This window comes from Convolutriloba macropyga, unplaced genomic scaffold (assembly GCF_964194025.1).
Source record: "Convolutriloba macropyga unplaced genomic scaffold, txConMacr16.3 SCAFFOLD_6293, whole genome shotgun sequence".
Lineage (NCBI taxonomy): Eukaryota > Metazoa > Xenacoelomorpha > Acoela > Convolutidae > Convolutriloba > Convolutriloba macropyga.
Window position 1 is genome coordinate 1 of NW_027452644.1, and position 12,690 is coordinate 12,690.

At 34.8% G+C, this 12,690-nt stretch overlaps 1 protein-coding gene across 2 annotated transcripts; it reads left to right on the forward strand.

The window, feature by feature from the left end:
- Nucleotides 1–3,503: 3,503 nt before the first annotated feature.
- LOC142357684 (outer dynein arm-docking complex subunit 3-like) lies at nt 3,504–12,056 on the forward strand. Of its 2 annotated transcripts, XM_075409239.1 has the most exons (6): nt 3,504–3,614; nt 3,692–3,890; nt 4,378–5,257; nt 6,101–6,317; nt 9,035–9,204; nt 11,736–12,056. In XM_075409239.1, exons 2-6 carry the CDS (start codon nt 3,724–3,726, stop codon nt 11,934–11,936), a joined length of 1,635 nt encoding a protein of 544 aa, XP_075265354.1. In that variant the 5' UTR covers nt 3,504–3,614; nt 3,692–3,723; the 3' UTR covers nt 11,937–12,056. The 2 variants fall into 2 exon arrangements, with proteins under 2 accessions (XP_075265354.1, XP_075265353.1); XM_075409238.1 differs by having other exon boundaries at nt 3,544–3,890.
- Nucleotides 12,057–12,690: the final 634 nt, after the last annotated feature.

Below are 12,690 nucleotides of genomic sequence, written 5' to 3' on the forward strand. Positions count from 1 at the left end.
AGCAGCTTTTTGCAGCCTAAAAATTGCTGCAAACGCTGTTGAAAGAACCTGGGTGGTTTTTGATTCCCTCCATGAAACAAAATTTGACGCCACCAAAAACACTTCAAAGGTCAGAGCTTTTGTTTTTTGTATTTAAATAGTGTAGTTTCAATACTGCACAGCATTGCATAAAAAATAGGCCGTTTACAACAAACTATGACGTAAGTGGCAGTAAAATTAAGCGAGCAGCTACAGTAAAATTTCAGTAAAATTTTGTACTTTATGGACACAGAACAAGATTAAAAATTGGCCGCTCCCTTTAAATGAATCAACCGATGTCTCGGAATTTTTTGTCACTTCAGATGGTTTATTATAGCAGTGAGAACAATGATGCAAATTCACAATATGAATCATTATGAGTTCTTTAAAGACAAATATATTTGCGCAGGATATTGAATTTCGACTGAAATTATATTGTATAGAAACAAGAACTTCTGGATGCTCTTTAGCTTAATAGTTTACTAAAAACTGTTTAATAAAGCAAAAGCTGTTTAAGACTGTAATTATTTTCACCGATATTCGTATAAAAAATTGGAACTTTGGTCATTGAGCATTCTTCATTGGAAAACAAGATGAACTGTGTCGATTGTAGGCTTAAAGTAGCTATGGTTTTAAGTCGTTTAAAACAAGATTTTGATGCAGTGCATCTTTGTGCAGCAAAAAATAATAGAGAATGCTTCAGAATATCTCATCTGCAAACTCCTGAAAAACTGGTACTCAGTTTTTTAATTGATTTTCAAAACGGAAAAGAAATCCTATTTTGTATGATAATCACATCTAATTTCATTTTTGTTATATGTTGAAAAAAATGGCTCCTCCCATGGACTTGCGCATGAATACAGGTAAGCAAAAAACGTTGTCAAGCAGATTGTTGGCACTCGGTCTCGGTATTGCTAGTTATGCGCACAGTCAAGCATTTAGCAAATTACATTGAATCATGGCTACTGATTAATTATTCTAGAATGTTCTGAAGAACAAGCCCTCCCCCCGTACTACCCGTGCTGTTTCGTTTTTCTACTAAAAAAAGTCACTTGTGTTTTTTTTTTTTACTTTTCAACTTTATTTTTGAAGAGCTATCAAAATAAGTTTTTTATTGGCAGACGGAACCGTGGAGCGAGATGTTGCTACTTCAATCTAAATTTTTCTGCCGAGATTCAAAACCTCATTTCAATCTACTGCAACAACCTGATTTCATAGAAATATTGCGCAAATCATAAAAATATTTTCATAACAACATTTTCTTAACAACATTCAAATCATAACAATATTTTCATGTTGCTACTTCAATCTAAAGTTTTTCTGACGAGATTCAAAAACCTCATTTCAATCTACTGCAGCAACTTGATTTCATAAAAATATTGAATAAATCATACCAATATTTTCACCAAATTGTGTTTCACATTTGGAATCATCACTCATTGAGTTTTTTCATCGGCGAAAAATTGAACAGTGATGATTAAACCTTTTTTAATAGCAGTCAAAAGCAAGCTCCGGTTAAAGCTTTTTTTGATTTAGCCCACGGATCATACCCGATTTTTTTCTTGTCCGACTCGATTTCTTAGTACCAAACTAGTATGAAACCAAAGAAATCATACATGACCTTTTTATGAAATCCAATTTATCATACATAATGACAGCATGCAATCAAATAAATCGCAGATGAACCATCCATTCAACGCTGAAAATAGGTTAAGGGCCCTTGAGTGAAACAAAAATGATGTTTCTGGTATGAAACCAATATCAAATTCTAGAAACATAGTTGAACCTAAGACTTTTGCTTTTGTTTCTCCCTTTCTGATTACCCCAACTGGAGTATGAAAGCTTGACAGTTTTTCAAACAGTGCGCCAGTAATCTCTGTCTAAAAGAATTTACCACTCGAAGCCACATTTTATGTTAAGTTTCATAGCAGCAAAAACCTAAAAAAGACGAATCTATTTTCCCTAATGTAAACCTGATTTTATAACGGGTGAAAGGCACAATCTGAAAATTTAGTTTAATCGTTGATCAGAGATTTTATTCTTTTCGAAAAAGCCAAATATAACAAAAGATAAATTTAAAATAGACTTTTCAGTCTGCCATTATGATAAAAATTTGTTATGTGACGTTTGCATCAAGTTTTCGGTGGCAATGAGTAATTTTCTCTCAATATGAAAATCGAAGAAATACAAGTATCTGTAATTGCAGATGAATTCAATGTGCAAAATTTCTTATTTCCTTCATTCTCCTAATTTCCATGAAGAAATTTGAACCGCAGGTTACTTTAAATATCATTTTATCCGTTGTTTTTGTGATTTTGTTTTATGAAAACTACATTCTAACGTTAAATTACATGTCAAATTAAATAAACAAATGGACTGAATATTATTCTTTGCAGATTAAGAGAAGCTAATTTTTTATCCAAATTGAAACACAAGTAACTAAAAACAAATACGAAAAATCAATTTTAGGCAAACTGAAGCAGCTGTATTTATTGTCCACACAACAACAAAATTATCGTTTTGCGGCGCAACGAAAAAAATTTTTAAAAAATTCTAAATGTTCAATTGTGTGTTTTGCATTTTGCGACTTATAGCTCAACTATGTGATCACAACTGCGACATAACAGCTGATTGATCTCCGAATAAATACGGTCAGGAAGGATTTTGATATGATAACCTCAAAGCAGCTGAGTTACCCACCATGAGCCCTGCCCGGGTCGAAATCGAGTGGCTAGTTTGTGAGACATTGTTAATTTATTTCAAATTCTTACAAGACTCTTATTTCCGACAAAACAAAAACTCAGAGCAAGTTTTCCTCATAAAAGGACATTTAAACAATGAAACAGTTTATACAAAATGGCAAAAAACTATCAATAAACAAAAAAAAACGAAACTGACATCATGGTTTGCCCAAAAACAGGAATAAAAGAGCGAAAGAGCGTAAGAAAATGGCGAAAACCAAATCATCCAACAACGAAAACAGCAAACGAAAACTGCGCCTAAAACAAAGAAAAACAATGGAATAATGAAAACAAATTATACATTCGACTTCTCACAAATTAACCATCCGGTATTGCCATTTGAAGCTAACCAGGTCGAGGTTTTGGAGCCTCTTTCATTGTTGAAATTTGGTTATAAGGCTATAAAATTTCAATTTTATCCCACCGGTTTCACGCTTAAAAATCGGACTTTTTAACTTTTTTTGTTCATTCCAACTTTTTCAAACTGCATCGGGGCGGGATACCCCACGGGCATAGATATATCAGCAATTTTTTCTCAACGGTGATGTGTATTTGTACAATTAGCATTAAATTGTTTTATTTTAATGAGAAGCAACAACTCAAATTGAAGATTTAATAACGGTAGTTCGCTTCTATGTTAGAAAGCTCGACTATCTAAGCGTGCATTAAAACACGAATATAAGAAAACATTAAGCGTTTGAAAAACATAAAAGCACGTGCGCATCATAACCATAACAGGTGCAGTATTGTATTTATATATCAAATATAAACAACAACAACACGCACATATTTTACCATTACTTTACTGTTTTGTTCGATTTAAACGTACTATCAAAAACTGCACAATTTTAAAAGGTACAATTATTTTATTTTGTTAAAATTGTTAGTAACAACTTGATATAAATTACATAATAAAGTGATCATTTTATTAGAAATTTGATTCCGTAGCAAAAGGGAAGTCAGAATGCCGAGGCAGAAAACGACAAATGAACAGATTGCGGATTTGAATGCCAAGATTACCCTTCTGGAGGGGGACAGGAAGGCCTTTGTCCAGACATCCCAGTACAAGATCCAGAAAAATGACCAGAAGATTGCCAACTTGCGGAAGGAAAACAAAGAACTGCACCAGAAGTTAGTTTCTGCATTTACAGTACACTGCGATAGAGCAATTATTAATTTAAAAAATTTGATTAAAACTGGCTTTCAGGTGACATTTATTTCCAGCACTTTTTTCGAGCAGATAAATTTGAGCTTCAATTTTGGGTCTATTTAAAGTTGAGCATCAAATTTAGCCCAAATTAAAGTCCAGAATCTGAAACTTGGGTTGTGCTTATTTTAAAAGATGAGCTTAAGTTAAGATTATCACTAAAGTCGAGTTAAAGTTAAAGACTTCAACGACTATTTAAGGATCGAGTTTTGGGTTTTTTTTCCATCTGACGAAGACAAATACCTACAAACAATGTGAAAGACAAATGGGTTGCTAGTCAACTTTTAATTGATAGACCTGAATTTTTATCATTAAGTTATTTTTAAAGTTTTAAACTAATTTGCTTAAATTACAATTACCCAAAATAACCAAAAATTCCCAAACAATTACCAAAACTCACTAATTTTAAAGGTACGCCTCGATGCTCAACTGTGACGAAGATGCAATCAACGAGACGTTCGAAGACCACAAAAACGAGAAGCCTGCCTTCAGAGGCAAATCTACACAAGACGCCATCAAAATCATGAACAACAAAAAATGCGACTCTCTAAAACGACTCAACCGACAAAAATACAAAACAGAAGAGAGAAAACGGCAACTTGACGAAGCGAATAAACGACTCGAGGAATTTGAGGAAGATCAGAAGAAAGCGAAAGATACCGAAGAAGGCGAGTCGGAAACCGCTCGTAGGAAGCGGGAACTGGAAAACAGCTTGAAAAAGTCCGAAATGAAGTCACAAGAAGCGCAGAATGTGGCTGACACATATATGAAAATTCTGAACCAACTCGAGCAGGAAAAGTTGACGTATCCTAAACAATTTGACGATATCAAAGCCGAGATTGAAAATAATAAAGAAGAGTTGAAAAAACTGCGAGACATGCAAGCTGACGCCGAGAGTTCGAGAGACGCTGCAAAAGCTCAGCTTGCAAAACAAGAAGAAAAACTGAAAGCTGAAAAGAAACAGCGCGAAGATAGACTTAAAGAACTGCGAAAACAAGCTGAAGAAAAGAAACAAATTCAAGACAAAATTGACCGAAGGTTGCAAAGTAGGTCCGCTGTCAATCCTCAAGACCAGGAATCGTCGGCTAGCGGGGAAAAAAGTGGTCAAGGGGAGGATACGGAGAAGAAGATCTCGACTTATCAAGAGGCGTTTGTGAAGATCAAGGAAGCGACTGGGGTTTCGGACGTTCAAGAGGTTGTGGAGAGGTTTAGAACTCAAGATGACACTTTTCACAACTTGGAGGAGCAGAAGAAAAAGAATATTGAGCTGATTGATGTTCTTCAAGCTGAGGTTAAAATAACATGAAATCGTGTTGGAGTGAAATTATATTGTTCTATTAAAATTTTCCTTCTCGGGTCGAGCAATTTTCCAAAAAAAAAATGTAAATGTGTTGAAAATGCGCTGAAAATATGTAAGAACTGGGCTGAAGATGTGCTGAATTTTTAATGTTTATGAGTATCCTCTAAATTTTGGTGCTTTTCAGCGCTTTCAGCTCATTTCTTACTAAAATACGCTGAGACGGCTCTGCAATCTTGACCTGGGTAACCAAAACTTATTTTCAAGAATGTCCCGAAGGCTTGTTAGGAGATAAAAGATAAACCGCTCAATGTATAAAATGTTCATAAAATATAATATAAATTAGAAAATATAAAATATATGAAAATATTATTTTTTGAAAAAAATTATTGGGAGTTTTTCCCTAGAAACTTTTGGTTCGACATTCAATATTTTTCTTTTCTATTATTAATATCGTATATTGTATAGAACAACATTGTAAATCATTTCCATCGCCTCATTTGTACAAAAAAAATTAATGCATTAGAACTTGGTCAACTATTAATAGTTGATCAAGTTCTAATACGACGTTAATTTCCTGTACAGGGGAAATAAACCCCCACGGAAACCAGCCCCATTTTTAAACTTAAATTTTGGTCTTGATAATTTGTTCGGCTGCTTAGGAATATAGCCATGTCCCTCGAGACCTGGCCGGACTAGCTAAATGCGCAGCTATTAAACAGTCAAGAGCGGGGGGGGGGGTTATTTCTGTAAAAGTATTTTTCCTATCTACAATTAAGTATGGCTTTTCCCTGAAATCGAAGCGAAAGCACTATATGTTTAATATAACGTGTTCAGGTTGCGAAAACAAAGGAAGAATACACAGCTATGAAGTACACAGGGGAGACAAAACTGAGTCAAGGAGAGAGGACTCTTGAGGAGAGCAATGGAGTCCTTCAGAAGGAAGAGGAAAAGAGGGACACTGTTGAACAGAGATTGACTGATACAAGCAGGGTACTGATCAGTGTCAGGTCGGGGGTGGAGCACCTCTCTATCAAACTACAGCCACTCAAAGGTACATTATTACACGCTGGCACACTGGTATTATAGTTCCAATCGGGCTTATAATTGGTAAATAATTGTTATGGTTATAAGTACCTCCAAAAAGGTCATATGTATATTTTCAAAAGTGTCGAAACGTTCATAAACAAACTCGGATGTACCCCCCCCCCCCCAGTTTTTTTATTCCCCCAGTTAAAATTTAGGTGATAAGTAACACTTCGCGTTTACTATAAAAAGTTTCACGTGCGTCTGCTATCACTTTTTAAAAGATATACGCAGACTAAGATGGGCGGGGGGGGGGGGGGTGGCAAAATTGAGCCACAAACTCTTGTTTTTTAACCGCCTTACAAACCGCTGAAAATATTTTGATTGTGAATTAGACCTGATTAAAAGATTTCATGGCCAACTAATGAGCTTCGATTTTCAATTTCCTTCTCATCGTAAAATTTCTTATGCTTTTAAATTAGTATTGCATGACTTATGGTATGCATGTGGGATAACCATCGTGCTTAGAAGCACGTTATCAGACTTATGGCGAAAAATTAATTGGTAATTAATTGAGCATCCAATTTGATGACAACTTTCAATTCGCTCAGATAACTTAATGAAATCAATTTTTTTTCATCAGGTAGACACAAAAAATGCTACCTTAGTATTATCATCCAAGTTGAGGCCTAGTTCCGTGATCGCTTATGCCACGTATTATTTGAACTCACGATGACGATACTATTTATCCGCGATGCTCATTATAAATTTTATTAGTAGTCATACTAGGTCGTATATGATATCTTAGTAATCATACTAGGTCATAAAAGATTCGTAGTAACCGTACTCGCAAATATAAGATTCTTAGTAACCTTACTAGGTCATGTATGAATATCAGTAGCCATACTAGGTCAAATATGATATTTTAGTAACCATACTAGGCCTAATATAATGTCTTAGATGCCATGCTAGGTCATATATGTTTCTTAGTAAACATACTAGGTCATATATATAATGAAAACCATACTAGGTCAAATATGATATCTTAGTAACCATACTAGGCCAAATATGATATCTTAGAAGCCATACTAGGTAATATATGATTCTTAGTAAAACTACTAGGTCATATATGATATCTTGGAAACCAAGCTAGGTCATATGTGATTCTTAGTAACAATACTAGGTCACACATGATATCTTAGTAAACATAATAGATCATATACGATGCTTTGGAAAACATACTAGGTCACATATGATTAGTAACCTTACTAGGTCAAACTTGATATCTTAGTTAACATGCCAGGCCCAATATGATGTCTTGGTAACCATACTAGGTAATATATGGTATCTTAGTAATCATAGTAGTTCATATAAAATTCTTAGTTACCGTGACATGATCCTTAGTAACCAGGCTAGGTCATATATGATTTTTTAGTAAGCATGCTAGTTCAAATGTGATATCATTGTAACCATACTAAGTCATAAAGGATATCTTAGAAGCCATACTAGGTCATATATGATTCTTGGTAAACATACTAGGTCCTATATGATATCTTGGAAATCATGCTAGGTCATATATGATTCTTATTAACCATACTAGGTCAAATATGATATTTTAGTAAACATAACAGGTCAAATATGATGTATTAGTAACCATAATAAGTCATAAATGATGTCTTAGTAATCATAGTAGGTCATATATAATTTTTAGTAACTGTAAATGGTCATATATAATTTTTATAACCTTGCTAGGTCGTATATGATATCTTATTAAGCATGCTAGGTCAAATATGATATCATTGTAACTATACTAAGTCATAATGGATATCTTAGAAGCCATACTAGGTCATATATGATTCTTAGTAAACTTAATAGCTCATATATGATATCTTGGAAACTATGCTAGGTCATATATGATTTTTATTAACCATACTATGTCAAACATGATATTTTAGTAAACATCACATGTCAAATGTGCTGTCTTAGTAATCATACTAGGTCATAAATGATGTCTTAGTAATCATAGTAGGTCATATATTATTCTTAGTAACCGTAAATGGTCATATATGATATCTTAGTAAGCAGGCTGGGTCAAATATGATGTCTTGGTAATCAAACTAGGTCAAATATGATGTCAGGAAAAATTACACAGAATCTCAAACGCTTCAATTATTGTGCACTAAAACACTGATGCAGTAAAAAATCAAACAAATCGGCCATACCTTGAAGAAAAAGTGTTTTGCAATCATTATATGTCTTATATGATTTGTATATTGTTAAGGGTCATTGCTCTATTGACGGTTAAAAAAAAGAAGTTCTTCATAACGACTGAAGATGAATGGCTCGGCTCGACTTCGAAAATGGGATTAAAATATTTTGAAATTAAAATACTTTGTGCCCCATTGATTTTACACCGATTTTATTGACATCAACCCATAATTCCAAGTTAAACATACAGGGGCGAGGATTTGTTAATAATCAACATAAACGCAAAAACTACTCACGGTGAAGCTAATGTCTGCCCCCATAGCCGAATTAGCTGATTTTTCTGCTGCCTGACCGTATTTTTTGCATTCCTGCGTTCTTATATGCGCCACTTCTGCATCATAGGCAAGCAATATACTCCCCACCCCCACTCCACCCACCCCCACCCCACCCCAAGTCACAACACCCCACCCCACCCCACCCCGCCCGCCTCCCCCACCACTACCTAATTCTTCATCTAAGACTCATGGATACTCCTAGGAAGCAAGAGCCAGGAACCGAAGCAGGCACCTGCACCAGAGCAGGAAGACTATGTGCTGGACATGCTGATGGACTGTGAAGACAAACTGCAGAAGTTGTTGCAGGACCTGGGAGACAACAAGAGATACGAGGACATTGAGAAAGAGATACTCGAGGGAGACTATAACCAGGTATGATCTTTAGATCTATTCTGCCCCCCCCGTTTAGAGTTCATATTATTTTTTACCCCTTTTCCTATCCCCCCAAGGCTCACAAGCTATTTTTCCATAGTAATATGTTATATAACAACACACAAGATGTAAATGGAGGCCAAAAAAACGCTGCGGGAGGGGGGCAGAATAGATGCATATCTATTCATGGCCCGAATCGAGGCATTATTTCATCGCAATATTTTGTACAAAACCCTGGGTTAGACCTCTAAATATGAAAAGATTGAATGGAAAGACCGTGCTATAGCCTATGAAATGAAATTAGCTCGACTTAAGCAAACATCTGAACTTTAGCTCGACCCAAATTGGTCACGCTCGACTTTTGCTGGGGACCAAAATGTCAATGGCAACTATAGCTCGACCCAAAATGAAAATGCGGCATCCTCGATTTTCATCTAATTTTTTTAGGCACGGGACTCATCAAAAAACTTGATACATCAAAAAGTAGCAACTAAATGAACAATATATTAAACGAAATGAACACGCAACAGTTTGAATGACTGAGCCTTTGCTCAGTCATTCAAACTAAAGATTTTGCTCATTTTTGTAAGCAACTATTTTTGGTCGAGCTAAAGTTGCGATAGATATTTTTGTTTCCAGCAAAAGTCAACAAGTTGCGTCGAGCTAAATTTCCGATGTTTGCTAAAGTCGTAGTTGAGCTAGAGTAACTTTATAGGCTAATTTCGTCTAGCATGGTGTTTTTCTACAAGTTTTCAATTGAGCATGGTCTTAAGTGGAGGTAGATATATGAATCTATTCTGACCCGTTTTTTTATCCCCGCTCTCCCACCCCCGTATCAAACTAGGTATTGTTATTGTCATATAGCACGTTACTTATGTAATTAATTAACACCCTAGTCAAGACCAGATGGTTATCTTGCAAGATCTTCCAAGATTCTTGCAAAAAATGGTCTTCTTGCACGATCTTGCAAGAAAATGGTTATCCTGTAAGATCTTGCAAGACGATGGCTATCTTGCAAGATCTTGAAAGAAGAATGGTTAATTTGCAAGATTCTTGCAAGTTCGTTCCTGTCGAGCTCTGCTATCATTGGCTGTTTTAGAAGCATTATCTTTCATTTAGCGCAAACTATTACCAAAAAAAGTGGAATGAGTTACTACTATGGAAAACAATTTACTTTCTTTTTCTAAATTGATTCAATTTTTAGTTTGAGCGGAAAGCAGCAAAGTTGATGCTATTTTGGTTGTAATTATGGATCACAATGTAAAAAAAATTGATGTGAAGCAATGTTCGCGTCTCATTTTGATCTTGTTCGATCATGTTCCATTTATTTGCATATTTGCAAGATGAATGGTTATCATGCAAGATTCTTGCAGGATAAAGGGTTATCTTGCAAGATCTTGCAAGATTTTGGAAGAAAATCTTGCAAGACGATGTATCGTCTTGCAATATTTTGCCAGAATCTTGCAAGATCTTGCAAGATAACCGTTCGTTGTCGACTGGGGCACGTACACCGGGGGTACATAAAACTTATATGCGTACTAAGTTTTCTCTTGCCTGGACAAAACCTCCCGGGTCAACGATCATACAACTTTCTTTGATTTTGTACTAGGTCATATATGATTCTTAGTAATCATACTAGGTCATATATGATTTGTATGAATTCTTGGTAGTCATACAAGGACCATATATGATTTCCTAGAAATCATACAAGGATCATACAAAAAAATTCAAAGACTAAAAACTGTATAATTTTTATTTTCCATTGAAGTTGAAAAAATTTCTTGGATTTCATACAAGGTCATATATGACACATAATACAATGACTGGTGCCACAAATTCCCGTATAATGTAGTCAGAGGACTTATTAAATTATTATATCGCAATTGCAATCCATATTTGATTTTTTGTGCGCTTAAAGAATAATTTTGTGGTTTAAACGTAATCAGAAAACGAAGTTGACGTGATATGCAATTTTTTTCTTGATTATTTTTTTTATAAATGAGCATTTATATGTATAAACTGGCTTCAGAGTATGCCAAAAATTTTGTTATTTGTTTGGACTTACCCTTTTTATTTTGTGCCCAACTTGCAATTGATATTGTACGTTAGGGTCTTTTGGCGGATCACAATGTGATGCCGGGGTCTCATATATGTGATGCCTTACCGAATAAAATCTGAAAAACATAAATGGTTGAAAATTTTCAAAAAATAGATGTATGATTCTGGGTATTCGTACTGGGATCATATATGATTTCTTGGTAATCATACAAGGATCATATATGATTTCTTTGGTTTCATACAAGGATCGTACTAAGAAATGAAGTATGGACAGTATGAAATCATATATGATCCTTGTATGAAATCAAAGAAACTTCAACCCAGGCTATGAATCAACTCAATCCTTATTTTGATGAAAAAAAGGTATCCATGATTGCAAAAAAAATCTAAACCACTTGCCAGAATCTTTGAAACGAAACTCAAATTGTAAGCTTTTTAATTAATTCTTGTTCCAATCTGACTCCCCCCTTTAGGTCTCCGAGGATAAACTGCCCCAATACAATACCCGCGTGACAATCCCAAGTAGCAACAAAGAAACTGGATATGACGAGGTAGACTCTGGCGAAGATGAAGAGTGCCAGACTAGAGAGCAGATCAAGAAGAGATCCGAAGACCTCGTCAACTCCAAGACCAAGCGAAGGCAACCCAAGAAGAAAAAGAACAAGGGCAAATAGGTTGAGGAGACCTTGATGAACAATAATTTTACCAACAGTCTATATGTTATCACGTCTGTCTTTTTTATTCAATTACAACAAAATGAAATATATGATGATCTCAATAAATTCTATCGACAATCTTTTAGACTTAGATTAGCAACAAAATGGATAATAAGAGTTAATTTAGTCAAACCGTACCAATTACACCGCGAGTAGTAAAAATATTTTTCCAAAACAGAACATTCTTATGAACAAATGAATCATTATTCTATCCAGCTGAATTTTTTTTTCTTTTAAATGTGTTAAATGTGAAAATGGTTTTGAGATAGATACCTAGTTCAGAAATCGTTGTATATAAACTTAAAAAAATTGTGGTTACGTTTAGTTTTAAATGAAAAATTTCGGTGTGTTTTGTATTGAACGTAAGAAATTATCCTAACGAGGAAGTAACGTCATCAGAACGTAAAGACAACTGCAAAATAAATTACATTCAAATCAGCTCATTTCTTGTATAGCTAAACGGTTTTTTGAACTTTAAAAAACTAGAAATTGAGAATTTTTGTATTTTCTGATCGGGTTGCCCTCCTCCTTTTTCTTATCCAGGCTGGGCAACAGCTATAGTCGAGAATAGAAAAACAAAAATAAGAGAAATGAGTCCGAGCGAAAGTTTAAAACAATGGCCTAGACAACTTAAAGAGAAAAACACTGCAAGAGAAATATACATAAACTAGAATACAGACTCTAGAAGAAGATCCCGCTTATAATGATGGTT